The sequence below is a fragment of the Mustela nivalis genome (assembly GCF_964662115.1).
Source record: "Mustela nivalis genome assembly, chromosome: 13".
In the NCBI taxonomy this organism is placed as follows: domain Eukaryota; kingdom Metazoa; phylum Chordata; class Mammalia; order Carnivora; family Mustelidae; genus Mustela; species Mustela nivalis.
In genome coordinates this window covers 81,844,460-81,865,792 of record NC_139032.1, presented here as the reverse complement: position 1 = coordinate 81,865,792, position 21,333 = coordinate 81,844,460, and the positions used below count along the sequence as shown (strand labels likewise).

The window sequence follows — 21,333 nt, the reverse complement described above, 5'->3', positions numbered from 1 at the left end:
TCTTTTGCTTAATATATTTAGGTACTCTGATGCTCAATACTTATATATTTACAACTGGTACATCTTTTTGATGAATTGACCCATTTTTCATTATATTATTCCTTCTGTCTCTTCTTATAGTTTTTGACTTAAAGTCTACTTTGTCTGGTATCAATTCAGATACCCCTGCTCTCTTTTGGTTTCCACTTGCATGGAACTGCTTTTCCACCTCTTCACATTGAGTCTGTGTATGTCCTTAAGGCTGAAATGAGTCTCTAACAGGCAGAATATAGTGGGGATCATATTTTTTATTCTCTCAGACACTATGTCATTTGGGGAATATAATTCAATTGCATTTAAAATAATTATTTATAGGTAAGAACTTATAATGCTGTGTTACGGTTTTCTCACTGATTTATAGCTCCCTTGTTCTTTTCTTCCTTTCTTGATGTCTTCCGTGTGAAATGAAGTTTTCCAAAGTGGTATACTTTGATTCCCTTACTGTTAGCTTTCATGTTATCTATTGTAGGTTTTGCTTTATGGCTACCATGAGGCTTACATAAAATATCTTAATATGTATTACTCATATAACAGTGTATTTTATATTTGTAACAACTTCAATCATATATAAACACTCCACCCTTCCCCCCACAATATTTTAGGGTCTTGGTGTAAAAATGTAACTTTTTATATTGTATATTCATTATCACTATAGTTATTTTTAATATCTTTGTCTTTTTAACCTTTATACTAGAATTCATCAACACACCATCTTACAGTGTAAGAGTATTATGATTTTGACTACATACTTACCTTCTTCAGTTTTATACTTTCATATTTTTCATTTTATTAGTTAATATTCTTTCATCTCAGATTGAAGAAAACCTTTCAGAATTTTTAGTAAGGTTTGGTGATGATTGATTCCCTTAGTTGGATTTGGGAATATCTTTTTCTCTCCTTCATTTCTGAAGGACAACTTTGCTGAGTAACACATTCTTGGTTTTTTTTTTTTTTTTTTTTTTTTTCCTTTCAGCACTTTGAGTGTATCATCCCACTCTCTTCTGGCCCGCAAAGCTTCTGCTGAGAAATCTGCTAAAAGACTTATGGAGACTCCCTTGTCATGTGATATTTTTTCCCCCCTTGCTCCTTTAAAAATTGTCTTTTACTTTAGACAGTTTTATTATAATGTGTCTTGGGCAGAATTGCTTTGGGTTGAAATCTTGGGGAAACCTATTAGCTTTATGAACTCAAATGTCCAAATTTCTCTCCAAATTTGAGAAATTCTCATGCATTAGGTCTCTATAACCTTTCAACCCATTTCCCCCTCTCTTCCTCTGGCACACCAATAAATGCAGAGATTATTTTTATGGTATACCATGGTTCATGCAGGCTTTCTGCACTCTTTTGCATTTTTTTGTTTTCGAACTAGATAATATTAAATAATCTTTCTTCTCCTTTGTAATAATTTCTTCTGCTTGATGATTTCCATCTCATTTGCTTTCCCTAAGGTAGCGATGACTGCTCAAGCATGTGGTTTCTCTCAATCCCACAGAATCCAGTTTCTATGCATGCTCACTGGCCATCTGCAAAGATTCATTCTGACCATTCCTGCCCTCAGCAGCATGCACAAGAAGGCAGTAACTGGGGGTGGGTGTGTCTGGGTGAGCTGCACAGAGCTTGGTGGTACCCATAGCCCAGTTGAAGTGATCAGCAGGGGAGACAACCTCATGAACAGACTTCCTGATAGAGTTCCCAAAGCAGTTAATAAAATGTGTGTTCCTCTCATATGTTCCATTCTCAGCCTTAGCTAGTGTTCTCTCAGCAAGACTGTCCACCCCCAAGTTGTGTAGTTCATAACCCAATATTCTGGAAGGAGTGAGAAAGAAATGGGTTTTGGGAGTATCCCACACAGCTGGGGAATCCAGCACTTGCTCTCAATTTCCCACATGGAGAAAATCATGGGCAGAGAAAGTCTCTACTGGCATTGAGCTGTGCTATCTTGGGGGAAAGGTGACACAGGTAAAGTAAAACAGCTCCTTTCACAGTCTTCAATGGATCCAATCTTGGATGTTTTTTGGTCCAAGCATGCTGAAACCTGATAGACGCCTCGACTTCCACAAAGGCACGCTGGTCCATGACTGATTGTCTAAATCAGTGTTCTTTGAGGGTAGGATGGTAGTAAAGTTTATCCTAAAACTCCTGAAAACACCTCTCATTAATTCTTTTGCCAGTTGAAATTTACTGTTGATCCCCTCTAGTGAATTTTCGGTTTCAGCTGCTGTGCTTTTCCACTTCAGAATTTCCAACTGGTTCCTTTTTTAATAATTTCTATCTCTTTAATGATATTCTGTATTTGATATGACACTGTCATCATACTTTCCTTTATTTCTTTAAGCGAGATTTCTTTTAGTTCACTGAACTTAATGGCTACTTTGAAGAATCTATGTATTAAGTCCAACATGCCACTCTTATAACCAGTATCTACTGTCTGCTCTTTTAAAAAAAAAAAAGGACATACAGGTTATTTTTTCATGTTTCTTTGCATGCTTCACAATTTTGTGTTGGAAACTTGGTATTTTAGATAATATATTGTACCAATTCACAGTACTGGTCTCCCTACTCTGGGACTTGTTATTTTTTTTATGCTTGCTTGTTTATTTAGTAGCTAGGTAGCTTATTTCCCTAAATTCCATTCCCCTCATTCCTATACTGTTAAACCTCTAACTTGCTCCCTGGAGAGATGTGGCTTTGCCTATAGTAATCCTAAAATGAGAGCAATTTTGAAAGAGTGCTTGGACTCCTTCTCTGACCACCATAGATGTTAAACTCCACTAATTATGGCCAACTGCTCTATAGTTTTCAACAATGCACTTGGGTATAAACTACTCCACAGAATAAACTAACCAAACTGACATTACTTTGAAGGGAGTTTCAGAGGTCCATGTTAGTTCTGTTCTAAGAGTCAGTCTCCTCCCAGTAAACCTATACTTAAATCTATATGTTCAATCAATCTATCAATCTCCTCTCCAATTACCTTTGACCACAAGGTCTACTGTTTTTGAGAGTACCCTTAAGCTTGAATTTCTCTACACTCTACTGTAAATAAAGTCAGTTTCTCTGGGAAGGGATTAGGAGCTGTTTTATGACACCCTTCTCACTACAGGGAAAATCTGAGAGCCACGGTCGTGAAGTTAGGAGTTTTAGCATGTTTTACCCTGAGTGACATCCCATCTTTAAAAGCTGAGTACATGGTGGTTGTAGGTGGTATAGTAGTCTCAAGTCTTCTTGGTTTGTCTGTACTGGTGGGGAACCACTATTTTAGAGGCTAGGGCAATTGGACGCTCAGTATTCTAAGTAGCACTGTGCCCAAAGGAGAGCCTCTATCCCAAGAACAAGGGCTGGGCAAAAAAAGGGCACCCCCCCCCCAATCTCTGAGTCACACTTGGCTAGCAAAATGTAGCTGGAGGCAGGATGAGAAATGCAACTGCCCTGTTATTCCCTGGAAGATAGCCCTCCAACTAGGAGTCGGGGCGGAGGTCAGGTGAGAATCCTGTCTTCTTGATTGCACTGAGAATGGGGTTACCATTTTGCTCAGCTGGGAGAGATGAGGGAAGCAATCTCTCTTGGTTCAAATACCACAGATTCTTTACCAAATTTTAGTAAATTTCCTTGAATAAATGTTTCTTTACTTGCTGTATACCCTTTAGAACATTTCTAAAGACTGTAAATCACTGTTTGTTTTAATCACTGCCACCAATTTTGCTAAGGAGCAGGTCCACACATCTCCTTATGCTGCCATGCTAGAAGTCTCTATCAGCCAGTGAGCTTTTTAAAATGCAAATCAGATTATGCCCCCATTGAAAACTCTCCAAAAGATTCCTTCACATTTATAACAAAGTCCAAATTTCTCCTAAGCTCTACAAAGGTCTACATGATGCAGGCTCAGCCAAGCACTGGATGTCAGTTTACCACTTTTTATTTCCTTTAGTCACTCTGCTCTAATCTCTGTCCTAACAACGGTGGTCCTCTTCAGGATCTGTCTTCTGTTCCCTTTAAAAAGCTCTCCTCCTGGATTTCTCCTTGGCCTTCTTCCCCATTTCATTCAGGTCTCTGCTCAAATGTCATTTCAAGACATTCTCTATAATAGTACCTGCCCTTTCTTCTTTATCCATATATCCCACTCTGATTTTCTTCACCGCACCTAAATTTATGTAACCTATTCACTTTCTTATGTGCTTAAAGTCTGTTTCCTCCATTAGAATAAGAACTCTTAAGAGGGTAGGGCGCTTTGCAATCTTATTCACCACTGTATCCCCAGTATTTAGTACTTGGCACACAGTCAACACTCAATAAAAACTTGAATGAATAAACTTAAACACGAACTGAAATATTTTTAAAGCAATTTACATTAAAAAAAAAGCGATTTACATTTTAAATGGCATTAACAGTGTTCTTCCTAATATTCATAAAGACAATGATTAACAAAGTATGGGAAAAAAAGTAAAATAGTTGTTCATCTGGCTTAGAAAATATAAACAAACAAAAATGGCCAATATCAAAGTATTTAATATTGTTTCAATAATCCTAAAATTTATTTTTATAAATTACTCTGCTGACCTGCCCTTGCTTTTACACTACATATACCAGAACCAGAAGAAATAATCATCTCTAATTTAATGAGAAAATAAAACCAATACTAAGGTCATAAATATTTCTACTATGACCACTAGTTTTCACAATTGGGGTACTGGAAGACTTAGAAGCTAATCAAATTGAAAATCCTTAATCAAATATATATTCATCACCATCACTAATTATAAATAAAAGACATTACTATTAAAAAAGTTAGGACACTATTTCCCTTTTTTCAGTTGCACTCCATATACCTTCCTATTATAGGCCAAGTTTTGCAATGAGCCTAGCAAGGCTAAGCAAAGGAATCTTAGGTTATGGAGTTTTACCTTGAGTCCTGTTTTCTCGTCATCACTTCCATTATTTGTAGATGGTGTCTCATCTCCTTGCCTGGAAACCAAGACAAAATCTTCACTATTAAGAGTAGAAACAGAGTCTGAGGAGACACTGATTTTTCCAACAGAAGCCTTGTCATCCATGACTCAAGAATGAAGCTCAACTCATGAATGATTAAATATTCTAAAAATGCCTGAAAAACAAAAACCATAAAGATACTCATATAGAATGTCTGCCAGATACTCAGTTATGCTCTAATTCTTAAAAAATACATAAGGAAAAACTTAAAAAAATACTTTCAAAATCTCTTCCCAAGACTTTCACTACTTACAACTTAGGCTTTCTATTCCAGATAATAAGGAATTTGATGCTATTCAGAGCCAAGATATTTCAGATTAAAAAACAAATAAATGAAACAGATTCCCTTGAGAATAACTTCCTACCTACAGTGATTTTTTTTTTGGCATATGTTACGACTCTATTGTTGGACCTCAAAAACTATTATAAAGTACTAAACTTCTGTTTTCTACCCTTTGATTTGTAAAGCTATACACATAAATGAAATTGAAAGCACACAGGACAATAACTAAAGTTTTTCTAATGTTACTGATCCTTGAATTTAAAATATTAGTAAGATGCTTTTAAGAAATACAATTTCATATTCACACTCAAATAAATTCAAGACAGAGCAAATTCCTTACATAGCAAGAAATCAGAAATCCATTAAAAACTCAAATCTTCCCATCCCATGGTTTCTTAGAATTCAACTCAACATGAACATTATCAGTAAGTTTCATGCCAAAAATTCCCAGCAAGAAGTATAAAAATATGTCACTTATGAAAAGCCACTCAATTATTTATGGACTACTGGAATAAAACTTAAACTCATCTACCATTCAAAAACCTGGTTCTGAATACTTTATGGCAATGTTCCCATTTGGTTGCCAAAACAGCAACAAACAATGCAACATACTCAGAAAGCTGTAACCAATAAACAGTAGCTCTAGCTCTGTGCTCATCTTGTACCCCAAAGAGGTAAAGGTGCTGAGAGTCTATTTAATCTCTCCAATTAACAAATCCTGATTTATGCTTTGTGTTTTTAACTGAACATATATTTATTGAGCATACACCATGTGCCAAGCACTACTTTCCCTTCAAAGGCTCAAAACTAAACACCTGGCAGCAGGAATTACACAATCCCTGAGTATAACCATTAAACAGACAAGAAAATGGCAACCCCAAAAGAAGGTAATTTACCTAGGCATAACTAAGGATGGAACCCTTACTTCTACTACTTACTGCTTCCTATTTAAACTAATTTCCTTGTTTAAATGGCTATCATAGCTTTATATTTCATAGGACTAAATTTAGATGTATACTGTGGCATTCAAAGACACTTTAAAATGTACTTTTTGAAAACTTTCTCTAATGTAGTTTTGCTTCATCCATTCAGGCAATACTCACTAAGTGTCTAGTATATAAAGAATAATACATGGTAAATGAGAGAAAATAGAATCTTGCTCCAAAGGAATGTACAGAACAGAGGCACAATGAACAGGTTACGAGGTACTGATTTAGGGTAAAGAAAACTATGGGAACATGTTTAGAGAAGGACCTAGACACTAAAAGTTAAGGAATATATTCACCTGAAACTAGTAGAATATTGTATGTCAATTATACTTCAATAAAAAAAAGAAATTATTAGAAGAGGTAATGTCCTTACTAAAGATATATACTTTTTTTTTTTTTTAAAGATTTTATTTGCTTATTTGACAGAGAGAGAGACAGCAAGAGACAGAACACAAGCAGCAGGAGTTGGAGAGTGGGAAGCAGGCTTCCCGCTTAGCAGAGAGCCAGATGCGGGACTTGATCCCAGGACACTAGGATCATGACCTGAGCCGAAGGCAGACGCTTAATGACTGAGCTACCCAGGCGCCCCAAGATAGATACTTTAATAAATACCCATGTATTTGCCCTTATTGGATCCTCTTACTAAAGTGGTTTCCTTGCTTTTGTACTCCATCAACTCCAACTCATCAATTCATGATCTAACTCCTTTTCCTAGTAGCCTGCCAATCCTCATCCCAGAACCAAGTAAACTGCTTGCCTTATTTCTGCTCCTCTAACATTTTACATTTTTATAGCACATATTATGATGTATTACAATTGATGGTAACTGCCTCTTAATTTAATCTTCACATCATTTATTACACAGATAAGGAGATTGAGACTTAGACTGAGGTGTAACTTGTTCAAGATAATGGCTGTAATGTAAGGTGGTTAGAGGCAAAGGCAAAAATTTAACCCAGTTATCTGTTATTCCAGAAGCTATGCTCTTTCTGTCAGATTATGATACCTTCCCAATGCCACGAATCTGGGCCCAGTCCCAAAACACTCAGTATTGGGTAAAGAAATCTTTATCTTTTGTAGAATATGCTCATACTTCAGGCAAGGCTCTTCATGCTTAATTAGATTTCCATTCTTTTAAATTGTGATTAATAGCAGAATGCCTCAGAAAGTTCTCTAAAGCTATGATCTGAGACACTGACTACTTTCTATAATACTATAGACTCAAAAAATAATATACTTTGGTATTTAAACACTACGGAACTGAGAAGACTTGGCCGACTCCAAGTTCAACCTATTTCCTTTGAGGAGGTGATAGGAAAATACACTTTATAAAATACTATTTGTTTTGGCACCTGTAAAAAAACTGAATCACTAAGTGGGGATGAGGTTTATCAAAACATGAAGTAGTACAGGAAAAGTTAAACAAGACTCCCCTCCTCTGGCCTCCACAATAAAGAGGTATCCCAGGGCGCCTGGGTGGCTCAGTGGGTTACGCCGCTGCCTTCGGCTCAGGTCATGATCTCAGGGTCCTGGGATTGAGTTCCGCATCGGGCTCTCTGCTCAGCGGGGAGCCTGCTTCCTCCTCTCTCTCTCTCTCTGCCTGCCTCTCTGTCTACTTGCGGTCTCTCTCTGTCAAATAAATAAATAAAATCTTAAAAAAAAAAGCGGTATCCCAGAACCTGGTGTACTCCTGGCAAAGCTATATTTGCAACCTCTCTGGAGACCACGAGGAGTAACTGTTTTGTTTTTAATCCCTACTTTTATCATTTACCAAAAGAAGTCCCTACTGTAATCCTTCATCCTTCAGACTGCAACTCTAGGTCTAAACCTCATGGATAATTAAAATAAGCTTTTTCCTCCAAACATCCTGCACCACCAGCTCTCTTCCTACTTCTCCTTATAATATCCATCACCATTTGACACACTTTATGTTTTTATCATTTGTTTTTAAATATCATGTAAGCTAGAACCTAAGTCCCACCAGGACAAAGATGTGTCTGTTTCATTAACTGCTGTACCTGAGCACCTGAACAGTGCCTGGCTCCATCCCAGGACACTAGCACATAGTAGGCGCTCAAATACCTGCTAAAAAATTAGGATAAATGGTAAATAAAGATGGAAAAGAACAAGAGCCACCCAATGAAAAGGTAAGATCATCTACTGACTGACAGAACACATGTCACATTTGTGACAGTAAAGCACACAATTAAGAGTTGGAAAAACCGGGGCACCTGGGTGGCTCAGTGGGTTAAAGCCGCTGCCTTCGGCTCAGGTCATGATCCCAGGGTCCTGGGATCGAGCCCCACATCGAGCTCTCTGCTCAGTAGGGAGCCTGCTTCTTCCTCTCTCTCTGCCTGCCTCTCTGCCTACTTGTGATCTCTGCCTGTCAAATAAATAAATAAAATCTAAGAGTTGGAAAAACCTAAGTTAGAATACTGGCTGTACTCCCTAATAGTGTGAGCTTTGTCATAATGAGCCTTAGTTCCCACAAGTGAAAATGATGTACTATGTAGCTTACAAAACTACTGTAAAAATTACTAAGGAAAATATGTACACCTTATTTATTAACACACGAAAAACAGTATAAGCACCCAGTAGTTACAGCTTTTTTTTTTTTTTTAAGATTTTATTTATTTGACAGAGAGAGATCACAAGTAGGCAGAGAGGCAGGCAGAGAGAGAGAGAGGAGGAAGCAGGCTCCCTGTTGAGTAGAGAGCCCGATGCAGGACTCGATCCCGGGACCCCGAGATCATGACCTGAGCCGAAGGCAGCGGCTTAATCCACTGAGCCACCCAGGTGCCCCTAGTTACAGCTTTTTAAGCTAACTTCCATTTTTAAAAGAATTAACAACTATCAGAGCACCTGGGTGGCTCAGTCAAGTGTCTGCCCTCAGCTTAGGTCATGATTTCAGGGTCTTGGGATCGAGCCCTGCGTTGGGCTTCCTGGCTAAGCAAGGAGTCAGCTTCTCTTTCTCTCTCTGGCACATCCCCCACCCACCCTGTGCCCTCTGTCTCAAAAAGTTCAATAAAGTCTTTAAAAAAAAAAAAAAAGAATTAAATTAACAAGTATCAACTGATTAAGGTAATTCAGTTTCAGAAACAATACTAGGACAAAAATACATAGCTTTTTTATTTTCTACATTCTAATTTCTTTGTATCTAAATAAATGTGAAGGAATACTCTAAATAAAAAATGTTTTACCTTTATATGATACTTTACAGATTACTAAAACATACACATTCTTAATCTCATTTTACCACGTAACAATTCTATAAGGTAGACAGAATAAGGATTTTTATCCCATTTTAATAAGATAATATACATACATGGATCCTGGTATAGGTAGGCACTAGTTATTTCCTTCTTTTAAACAAGTGACAACCTAGACCCTAGCATATCTAGTTACCAACAGGACCAGATTGGTGAGTCAAGTTCAAGGATGTTTCCTTCTCTATCACCTTTAAAAAGTCAGTAAGTCACTTAAAATGATAGGTGATTTTGTTTACGCAGCCTCCAGCATCAAACCCAAAAGTTCAACTGTTAAGTTTTTCAGAACTTCTTTTACTACTTTTACCCTTATTAACATATAAAAGATCCTTAGAGATTTTCTGATTGAAGATTAGGCTCATGGGGGAACCTAGCTGGCTTAGTAAGTAGACAGGGTTGGTCAGGGTCGTGAGTTTGAGCCCCATGTTGGGCACAGAAATTTAATAAAAAATTATTTTAAAAAGGGGTGCCTGTGGACACTTGGATGGCTCAGTCAGTTAAGTGCCTGCCTTCAGCATGGGTCATGATCTCAGGGTCCTGGGTTTGAATCCCACATCAGGCTCCCTGCTCAGTGGAGAGTCTGCTTCTCCCTCTGCTGCAGCGCCCCCTGCTTGTGCATTCTCTCTCTTCTGACAAATAAATAAAAACGCTAAAAAAAAAAAAAAAAAAAAAAAATGAAGGGGGGGGCACCTGGGTGGCTTAGTGGGTTAAAGTCTCTGCCTTCTGCTCAGGTCATGATCTCAGGGTCCTGGGATGGAGCCCCACATCAGGCTCTCTGCTCAGCAGGGAGCCTGCTTCCTCCCAACCCCCTGCCTGCCTCTCTGCCTACTTGTGGTCTCTGTCAAATAAATAAATAAAAATCTTACAAATAAAAAAATTGGGGGTGCCTGAGATGGTTCAGTTGGTTAAGCAGCTGCCTTCAGCTCAGGTCATGATCCCACATTGGGCTCCCTGCTCAGCGGACAGCCTGCTTCTCCCTCACTCTGCTTGCCACTCTGCTTATTTGTGCACTTTCTATTTCTGTCAAATAAATAAAATCTTTTAGAAATTTTTTAAAAAATTAAAAATTTAAAAATTACAAAATAAAAAGGGGCACCTGAGTAACTCAGTGAACTGAGCAACCACCTCTTGATTTTGGCTCAAGTCATGATCTCAGGGTTATGGGATTGAGTCCTGAGTCACGTTCCATGTTGGGCAATGAGTTAGCCTGGAATTCTCTCTCCCCCTTTCCCTCTGCCTGCTGCTCCCCCAGCTAGTATGCTCTCTCTCAAATAAATCTTTTTTTTTCCCCCCGATGGGTAGTTTATTTTATTCTTTTGTTGGACTGATCCTTTTTTAAAAATTAACATATAATGTATTATTGGTTTCAGGGGTACAAGTCTGAAACTCATCAGCCTTACACAATTCACAGCGCTCACCGTAACAGATACCCTCCCCAATGCCCATCACCCCACCTCCCCATCCTTCCCATCCTCCTCCCCTCCAGCAACCCTCAGTTTGTTTCCTGAGACTAAAGAGTCTTTTACAGTTTTTCTCCCTTCCTGATCCCACCTTGTTTCTTTTTCCCCCTCCCTTCCCCCCCACAAAGCCCCATCCTGCCTCTAAATTCCTCATATCAGAGAGATCATATGATAATTGTCTTTCTCTGATTGACTTAATTCGCTTAGCATGATACCCTCTGGTTCCATCCATGTTGTTGCAAATAGCAAGATTCTGTGGTTTTGATGGCTGCATAGTATTCCATTGTATATATATATATACCACATCATCTTTATCCGTTCATCTGTTGATGGACAGATAGGTTCTTTCCATAGTTTGGCTATTGTGGACATTGCTGCGATAAACATTCGGGTGCACGTGCCCCTTCAGATCACTACATTTGTATCTTTAGGGCAAATACCCAGTAGGATAGTTGCTGGGTCATAGGGTAGGTAGCCCTATTTTCAACGCAAATAAATCTTTTCAAAATAATTTTTTAAAAAGAAAGAAAATTAGTCTCATGATATCAAAACTCTTTACAAACTTTTAGCCTAAATTTACTGTTCTGTGCCCTAAGTGACAATTTATACTTAACTATACTTCTGCAAAGATCATGGCAAATAATGCACCTCAGTCTTGTCAAAAGAAGATCATGTTCATTCTCAATCTCCTCTTTCTTAGAGACCCAGCTAATGGGGAGTAAAATGGAAAGGAAATGGGGCACTTGGGTGGCTCATTCAGTAAAGCATCTGCCTTTGGCTCAGATCATAATCCCAGGGTCCAGGAATCAAGTCCCACATCTGGCTTTCTGCTCAGTGGGAAGTCTGCTTTTCTTTCTTTTTTTTTTTTTTTTATTTGAGAGAGACAGTGAGAGACAGCACGAGCGAGGAGAAGGTCAGAGAGCGAAGCAGACTCCCCGTGGAGCTGGGAGCCCGATGCGGGACTCCATCCCGGGACTCCGGGATCATGACCTGAGCCAAAGGCAGTCGTCCAACCAACTGAGCTACCCAGGCGTCCTGAAGTCTGCTTTTCTCTCTCTCTCCCTCCATCTGCCCTCCCCACTGCTTGTTCTCTTTCTCTCAAATAAATAAAATCTTTAAAAAAAGAAGAAAAGAACTGCCCATGATAAAGTTTCTTTTGATAGTCCTTCAATAGCAGTGGGCTCCTGGGCAATCAGTGTTTGCTTTTTAAAAACTCGTTTTTTGGACAAAGTACTATCAGATACTAACATTCAGAGGAGTAATGTAAACAGCAAACTTGCAGTGACATGAATTTGCTTATGTGCAATTAGTAGAAGCAAAAATCACCTCCCAATAAGTGACCTACCTAACTCAATAAAAGAGGTGTGAGTGATACTTGTAATTGAACTTGACATGCTTGAGACAAAATGTGCTAGTTCCCAGCCACTATTCCAGGGCTCTAATTCATCTTTATTTCCTTGAAACTCTTTCCTCCCAAAATAATATTAACCGCCTCCACACCACTTTCGTGAGGACACTCCAGTCGAAGAGAAGTCCCTCTCTCAAAAATCTGGCTCCTCCATCTCTCACCAACCCTTATCGAACCTCCTCTTTTTAAAACTTAATTTAAAGCCTCATCTGTGGGGGCACCTGGGTGGCTCAAGTCAGTTGAGCATCTGCCTTTGGTTCAGGTCATGATTTCAGGAGTCCTGCGACTGAACTCCATGTTGGGCTCCCTGCTCAGCAGGGAGTCTGCTTCTTTCTATCCCTCTACCCCTCCACCTACTCCTTCTCTCTCATGTGCTAATAAAGAAAGTCTTTAAAAACACACACATGCGCGCGCACGCGCGCATACACACACACGCGCACACACACACACACACACACAAAACACCTCATCTGTGGCCCTGAGTATTTTACTCTCTCAGAGTCATTTTTTTAAAACTTTTTTTTAAAAAAAAAGATTTTATTTATTTATCTGACACAGAGAGATCACAAATAGGCAGAGAGGCAGGCGGGGGGGAGGGGAAGCAGGCTCCCTGCTGAGGACCCAGGACCCTGAGATCATGACCTGAGCTGAAGACAGAGGCTTAACCAACTGAGCCACCGAGGCACCCTCTCAGCGTCATTTTAAAAAGGAAATAAACAAACTAGTCAAGTACAGTACTAACTTTCAAAGCCCAAATAATTTTTTTTCAGTTCTCATCATCTTCTACCACTGAAATAAATGAAAATGCTGACCATTTCTTTATTCTGAAACTTCTTTCTTGCTTCCACTTTCTATCTTTGACTACCTTTTCTCAGGTATCATTTACGTTCCCTTTCTTCTGACCCCCTCCTTTTTAAAAGTTTTTATTTATTTAATCATGAGAGACAGAGACAGAGATCATGAAAGGCAGAGGCAGAGGGAGAAGCAGGCTTGCTGCAGAGCAGGGAGCCTGATGTGGAACTCAATCCCAGAGCCCCAGGATCATGACCTGAGCTAGAGACAGACGCTTAACCAACTGAGCCACCCAGGTGCCCCTCTTCTGCCCATTCTTTAAGTTCCACCCTGTTCCTCTTCTTTTTCCACTTTTCCCTGGCTCTTACTAGCTCACACAGTCACAATGTTTTTTTTTTTTTTTGGCATGATGACAATACTCATAGCTCTATCTTTCCTCTCTAATTCCATATGGGTATTTCTGTTATGTTTTTCTTTCCTTTTTTTTTTTTTTTTTTTTTGAGAGGGAGGAGGGTGAGAGGAAGGGCAGGGAGAGAGAGAATCTTTTTTTTTTTTTTTTTAAAGATTATTTATTTAATTATTTGACAGACTGAGATCTCAAGTAGGCAGAGTGGCAGGCAGAGAAAGAGAGAGAGAGAGGAGGAAGCAGGCTTCCCGGCAGAGCAGAGAGCCCAATGTGGGGCTCGATCCCAGGACCCCGGGATCACGACCTGAGCCAAAGGCAGAGGCTTTAACCCACTGAGCCGCCCAGGGAGAGAGAGAATCTTAAGCAGGCTCCATGCCCAGCACGGAGCCCGACGAGATCACGACCTAAACTGAAATCAAGAGCCAGACACTCAACCAAATGAGTCGCCCAGGTGCCCCTGTGTTTTCCTTTCTATTTCGTATTAAGTGTCTGACATGTGCCAGGCACTATGTATAATGTTATGGTGAGGAACAATAGGTAGTCTTTACCTAGGATAGGCTTACAGTGGTACAGAAAATGGACAGATGAGCAGGAAATTATAATATAGTGCTTGGTATAATAGAGGTATGCGAAGGATGTTGTGAGAATACACAGGACAGTTCTGCTACATGTATTCATGACCATCTCAAAATCAATTCCATGTAAACCTCTGTCAACCACACAAACATATTCTTTCTTCCTCATAGGTTCCTTATCCTGGTTAACAACTACTGATCCAAGACAGAGATGTTCTCCCCTGGAACACTAATAGATTTTGGTTCCAAAACACCCCAATCTTATTCTCCGACATGCTTCATGTCACTGACTCATGAGTACCCCATTCTCTTTCAACTAAAACATAAATTTCCTTTCCTAGACTCTCCCTATGGGGCGCCTGGGTGGCTCAGTTGGCTAAGCAATTGGCTTCAGCTCAGGTCATGATCCCAGGGTCCTGGGATTGAGCCACACATCAGGCTTCTTTCTCAGCAGGGAACCTGCTTCTCCCTCTCCCTGCTACTCCGCCTGCTTGTGCGCTCTCTCTTTCTCTCTCTCTGTCAAATAAAATTAATAATAATAATAATAATAATAATAATCTACACTTTTCCTAGTCATTGATTATCAAGTATCTAAAATTTAGATCTGATCATATATCCCACCCTTTCCTCAAAACCTTTGACTGCCCCTGACTGAAAATAGAATAAAACCCCAACTCTCATTAGTCTTCAAAACAGGGAAACAGTCTATCATTCTAGTCTTATCTCCTTCTATCTAACCATACCAGAAATGCACCAAATATGTCATACATTTTTATGCTTTCAAGCCTTTGCCCATGTTGTTTGCTAATCTAGGAACAGGTCTCCATTTCTCCAGGTAGTTCTTCTCCCTCACCAGCAATCTTATGTTACAATCAAATATCCAAACTCCCCCTTTCCTTTCTGCAATATTCATTATTTCTCTCAAGGGCTCCCTAAGGCTTTTGCTTGCTTTTTAATTCTATCACAAAATTATAGCATTTATCACACAGTAGAATAATATTATACCTCTTCCCTACTCCAACACATTGGTTGATCATTTTATTCCAGAAACAATTACTAAATAAAAACCACTACAGTAAACACTGGGAATACAATGAGCACAGACAGTCCCTGTGAACTATTTGTGGACTGGGATCTTGGGTTTTATTCGTATTATCTTTATATCCTTGTTTACTAACAGCCTTACATAAATTTGGTTGAATAATACTCTTTAATCAGTGTTTAACTGGTAGGAGGACAGATGACAAATATGCTACACTACATACATGTGACTTGGGGATATGGATATGGATGGCAACTAGAATGAAGAGACTCAAAAAGACTACCTTTGAGTGTACCTCGCTGACTCTTCATCAAGTTCCCAACTGTCAAACTCAAAACCAGTTAACACTGAGTCAAAAAATAGATCTTAGATTGCCTTCGGACCAAAACACTCATCACTTCCTTCACAATACCCATCATTTTTGTTGCTCAATCAGTGAGCAAATTGAGTACAGCTTTAGGGAATCTTAGAGGGGATACTTAAGTTATCTTGCTAAATATAAAGAAACAGTAATACTTATTAGTTCCTACTACCAATTTTATGGCCAACACGGTACTAAAAAGCTATATAAGCATTATTTCTAATGTTCACATAAACTTGAACAGATACTGACTTCTTATAACGAACTCAGTAGACTCAAGCTGAGACAGGTTCCATAACCTGCTTAAGTTCACGCATAAAACTGTAGGCACCTCTGTCCTTTTCTGGAATGCAGCTCTTCTCCTTGGTGTCCTTATCTCCATTATCTCCCCATTCTAATCCATTCTCTATGTTAGGTACCAGTTGTATCTATCTAAAACACGGATAAGGTTACTCTCTGTTCAGAAAAAGACAAAACAGGAAGGAAGAGAATCAAGTCTCAAAGATGCTGTAACAGGCTAATTTCTCTGGGTCTGTAGCACTTTAAAATTAAACAGCATACTAAGAAGTTATTATTATTTTTTTAATCACACTATGTTAATCTCAGCTTTTTTCTTTTTTCCTTGGCTCAGATGTTTTCCTGCACTAGTTTTCACATGAGTTTCTACAGCCTAGCCCTGGGAAGGGTGGGACAAATTTAACAAAACTCAATGGAAAATCATCCCTTCTTTATAAAAATAAATTCCTTTCCACCACTAGTAATTGCTAAACAATAGATGTGTCTTTCTTGAAGTCTAACTCTGAATTTGGAGGCTGTTTCTTTGAATTATTCTAGTCAGCTAAGAGAACCATATTAATTTAAGCCTTCTGAATAATTTCAACTTAGCTTAGAAAACCAGAAACAAAAGAAAACAAAACAATCATTTTGGGCCTACAGCAAGTAAAAGCAAGAAAAACCAGGTTATCTAAAAGTCATCATCAGGCAAATTTTAACCTGCAATTCACTTCCTTCAACTATAAAGTGATTGTTTTAGTTCAATTCCAGAAAAATTTAAAAGGATAATTTAATTATAGGAATATAGATATTTGTAAGACAGAAGGGTTTACATTTAATTTTTAAAAAGATTTTAAAGTTTTAATCTTGTTAAATTGTGGCTAAATATATATTACTATTTTACCCATTTTGAGTGTACATTTTGTGGCATTAAGTACATTCACATTATTGTGCAACTATCACCACCATCCACCTCTAGAACTCTTTTATCTTCCCCAACTGAAAATCTATATCCATTAAATACTAACTCCCATTCCTCCAGGCAACAAACACACTATTCTTTCTCTATGAATTTGACCATTTCAGGTACCTCATAAAAATAGCAGAATCACATAATATTTGTCCTTTTGTGGCTGGCTTATTTCATTTGGTACAACGTCTTCAGAGTTCACCTATGTATAGCATGTGTCCTAATTTCCTTTCTATTTAAGACTGAGTAATATACTATGGAGTATATATACTAAATTTTGTTTATCCATTTGTTGTTCGATACAATTTTTTTTCCTTAAAGATTTATTTATTTCAGGGAAGGGGGGGCCCAATGCAGGGCTCCATCCCAAGACCCTGAGATCATGACCTTAGCTGAAATCAAGAGTCAGATGCCCAACTAACTGAGCCACCCAGGCGTCCTGGTTATACAAGTTTTTAAAGCCCAACTGTTAACATTTTAGGATCTTTAAGGTAAAACTCACAAAATTAGTAAAGGGCCCAAAGAAGACAACTAGTGTTTCCAGAGTTACTTTTCACTTTGTCATGAGTAACAAAGCTTTAGTAAAGTTAATAGTCTGGTACAATATTTTTAAAAAAATTAACTCCTTGGTCCTTCCTGATGTGACTTAAACAATGTTGTAGCGTCAGTTTTCTCTTATGAGAAAAAAGAGTAATGAACATTTCTATTCTTTCTTCATTGGGAGTAATCAGGAAGAGGGTGGGGAGATGCCAGGTGCTGTCCAATCTTAACCCATGATGTAAGCATAATCAGTTCCATTTCTGTAAATGAAGAAACGGCGTCTCAGAGGTATTAAGTAGCTTACCTTTAGTCACACAGTAAGTACAAGACTTGGGATATCTGTGTATTTCTGATTCCAATGTTCACACTCACCCCCTATATCTGACACCTCAAGATGAAGGGTACAGGAGGTTAAGAGTGGAAGAAATGGACATAAAATAATTCATTTAACTCTGAGTTGATTATCTGAATGCAGTACTGTTGACAGCTAAAAGGGGGGAAAATGTAGGTGGTTTCCCTATGTTCCTATGGATATTTCAGGAAACACCACTTTAATTTTTTCCAGAACTCACGGTGTGATGACTTTATGCCACCTCAACACAGTATCTCCAAAACTAAAGATTTAAATTATTCGGATGCCATTTCCACAATAGAAACCTACTTTTGGGAACAATGAAAGTTAGCTCATTCAGAAAGTCAGATTATGTCTGCCCTCCCTAGTATAGATTTGAAGAAAAAAAAAAAAAAAAGTTTTCTCTTTTTCCTGAACAGATTCCTAAGGCATAATTTACATTAGTACTTTATATATCTGGAAGTATGAATTTTTAAAATTTATTTGAGAGAGACAGAAAGTGAGAGAGAGAGCGAGACAGATCACAGAGAGGGAGGAGAGGGAGAAACAGGCTCCCGCTGAGCAGGGAGCCCACAGTGGGGCTTGATCCCAGGACCACGGGATCACAACCTAAGCCGAAGGAAGATGCCCAATCAACTGAGCCAATCGGGCACCCTCTTTACTATAACCTCTTTTTTACTTTTAGGGAAAAGTGTGTATCCAAACCACAAATGGTTGGTGGATCCACACTTGTTTTCTGCACCTTCTGATATAAGATGGCCAGAATTACACAAGGTTGATGAACATAGGACAAGTGTGTTGAATAAGGGATGGGCAAACATTTATTACACATTTTCATCACAGTACTGGAATAGACACTGTGTGAGAATATTAAAAAATTCACAAATACTAAGTTCCATAGATGTTTTTAAACCTATCTGAAAAGATTGGTTCTCACAACCAAAAGCAAAAAATTTATAAAGATTTGTTTCTGCTAGGGAATAATTTTTGCAAAGAAGTATTAGCTTTTGAGGTTAGACAGATTTCAGATTTTTCTTCAATTCATAGAGAATTCAACAGGTAACTACAATAAGGATATAACCATTTCTCTTGTATAGATATATCAGATGTCTATTCACAGAAAATGGTGTGTCACAGCAAAAGAGATTTACATGACACGTTCCTACTCTTACATTGCCAGAATCTGTTCATCAGCATCCTCTGAGGGCATAAAACAGTTTATTACCTCTACAATAAAAAACATGAAAATGATTAACTCAAAGCTCTTCTCAGTAGTATTATACAAATCCCCAACATTTAATCCAATTTAGCCTTGCATGCTGACTCTTAATACCCATGATGATATTTAAAATATGCTCCCCCCAAAAGATTCTGTATATCAATTCCTTTTTCTGATACAAGGGCCATCTTCAAAAAAAAAAAAGGGAAAATGAGATTATAACCACAGGTTGTTGGTTGTAATTTCCAAAATGTATAAATAAGGAAATATATGTATAATCTTTATATATTGTATATAAAATTATAAATATATAAAATTATATGTTACATATTTATAACTTTATATACTTTATACATAAAATATAAATTTTTATATTTATAATTTTAAATATAAATTATAATATGCATTTTTTATACCTATAAGTATATATGAAATAATTGTTATATTTAATAAATTTTACATATTATATATAAAATAAATTTTTTTTTAAAGATTTTATTTATTTATTTGACAGAGAGAAATCACAAGTAAGCAGAGAGGCAGGCAGAGAGAGAGGAGGAAGTAGGCTCCCTGCTGAGCAGAGAGCCCGATGCGGGACTCGATCCCAGGACCCTGAGATCATGACCTGAGCCGAAGGCAGCGGCTTAACCACTGAGCCACCCAGGCACCCTAAAATAAATTTTTTAAATAGTCAAATTATTGTTAAGCTTTAGAGTTAGTAACATTTTGTTAAAGTTACCACAGGCTCTAGTTTGCTAATGTACCTAAAGAAATAACAGATTTTAGCATGGAGAAAAAAGTATGGTTACAAAGATTAATGGATTCCTAGGAGTGGTGATTTATAACATAAAAAGGTGATGCAACCTTAACTGGAGATCTGAAACAACCATGCGTAGACTCTTATGAGTGATGTGGACCTCCCAATCTGGCAGCACAACCATATATTTAAGAAGATACACCTCCTGCTTCAGAGGGCATGGTAGTATATACTATTTAACATCAGGTATGAACTTAGAAATAAGGGCTTTATTTTTACATGTGATCCACAAAAAAAGGAATTTGGGGGAAAAGTTAGGCCTCATAAAACTCTACTATGCTGGAAAGGCAATCGTCAAGAGAGTCTCATTGATGACTACCTCAGAAATACTGGTTGCTTTTGAAAAGAGGGGAACTTCCAGGCTAAATTCTGTAACTAACGTGTTTGTCATGACTTGCAAACTGCCATATTTGTTCAGTTTCTGTATAGGAAGAGAAACAAAGTTATTAGGGTCAATAAGAGTGGTTTTAAGTTTAACCGTCTATCCAGTATTATTTTGACTTAAAAGTTTTCCAAAGAATCAATATCTCTCAGAAACAATGCGGCACAGAAGGTAGAGGGTGGGGGATGGACTGGGTAACCAATCTATGCAAAAAAGGAAATAGCTGTTAAGTTGCTGCCCACCTTGAGTCCTTGGCTTTGGATTTTCTTTCTTTGGGATCTAACTATGGAAAACCAATAAAACAAGGCAGTTGCATACAAAGTACCCAAATGTCATGCCAAACCCTTCTTTAAGTATGTTGGTTAAATCAGCACTTCGATATTTAAGTTCTAACTCTATGAAAGATTATTTATGAGTTCATTTACTCCACATGCTTGAGAAGTCTAATCATATCTGATTACACTGAAAACTACAAAGATATTATGGGTAGCCTACACCAGAACTTCAGCACACCACTGTCTATAAAGACACTCAACAGCAGCACTGATTTAAACTGATTATTTAAATTAATCAGTTAAAAGTGGTTAAAAGTAACCATACTTTTTTCTCCATGCTAAAATCTGTTATTTCTTTAGGTACATTAGCAAAGATCACTTGTTTAATTACTGCAAAACGATGAGACCTTCAAAATAGGCTACACATTAGCTGGAAAGACGCTCAATAACAGTGACTTCTTAAAAAGAATTTGAGCTGGAAAGTTTAACTGGAAATACACTCAAAAGAAAATGACTTCTTCAAAGAATCTGGGCTGTAAAGTTGATATATATTTGGAGGAACTCATGTCTCTTCGTGTAGATAATGTGCACAATGCACTTCTTTCAATATGTAATGTAAAAGGTAGGAAACAGGTGTCTTCACTCTCACAGTGTCCCACTAAATTACTACTCAACTCAAATTAAGGACGTGTCAACAGCTAATAAAACACTATTCCAGTAAGACCAAAAAGCACAAAAGTCGTAGGTTAACTATCCAAACAAACATATGCCTTAACACCAATGACCTAACTTAATCAACAGTAAACTGGGTTATAAAACAGAAAAGAAGTACACTACAACATAGCAATAGTTCAATTTTAATTAGGAATTTGAGTTAACCTGTATTCAAGCTACATGT

At 37.9% G+C, this 21,333-nt stretch overlaps 1 protein-coding gene across 9 annotated transcripts in view; it reads right to left on the bottom strand.

The window, feature by feature from the left end:
- RABGAP1 (RAB GTPase activating protein 1) overlaps nucleotides 1-21,333 on the bottom strand; it is a 155,068-nt gene that overhangs the window by 132,290 nt on the left and 1,445 nt on the right. For 8 of the 9 annotated variants that reach the window (XM_082695490.1, XM_082695489.1, XM_082695487.1 and 5 more), the window contains exon 2: nucleotides 4,941-5,140. The exons of the other annotated variant lie outside the window; for it this stretch is intronic. Coding sequence is in view for 1 of the 8 variants with exons in the window: in XM_082695486.1 (XP_082551612.1) it covers nucleotides 4,941-5,090 (150 nt within the window). In the remaining 7 variants the exon portion in view is untranslated. The remainder of the gene's footprint in view (nucleotides 1-4,940; nucleotides 5,141-21,333) is intronic. 9 annotated transcript variants of the gene reach the window in all.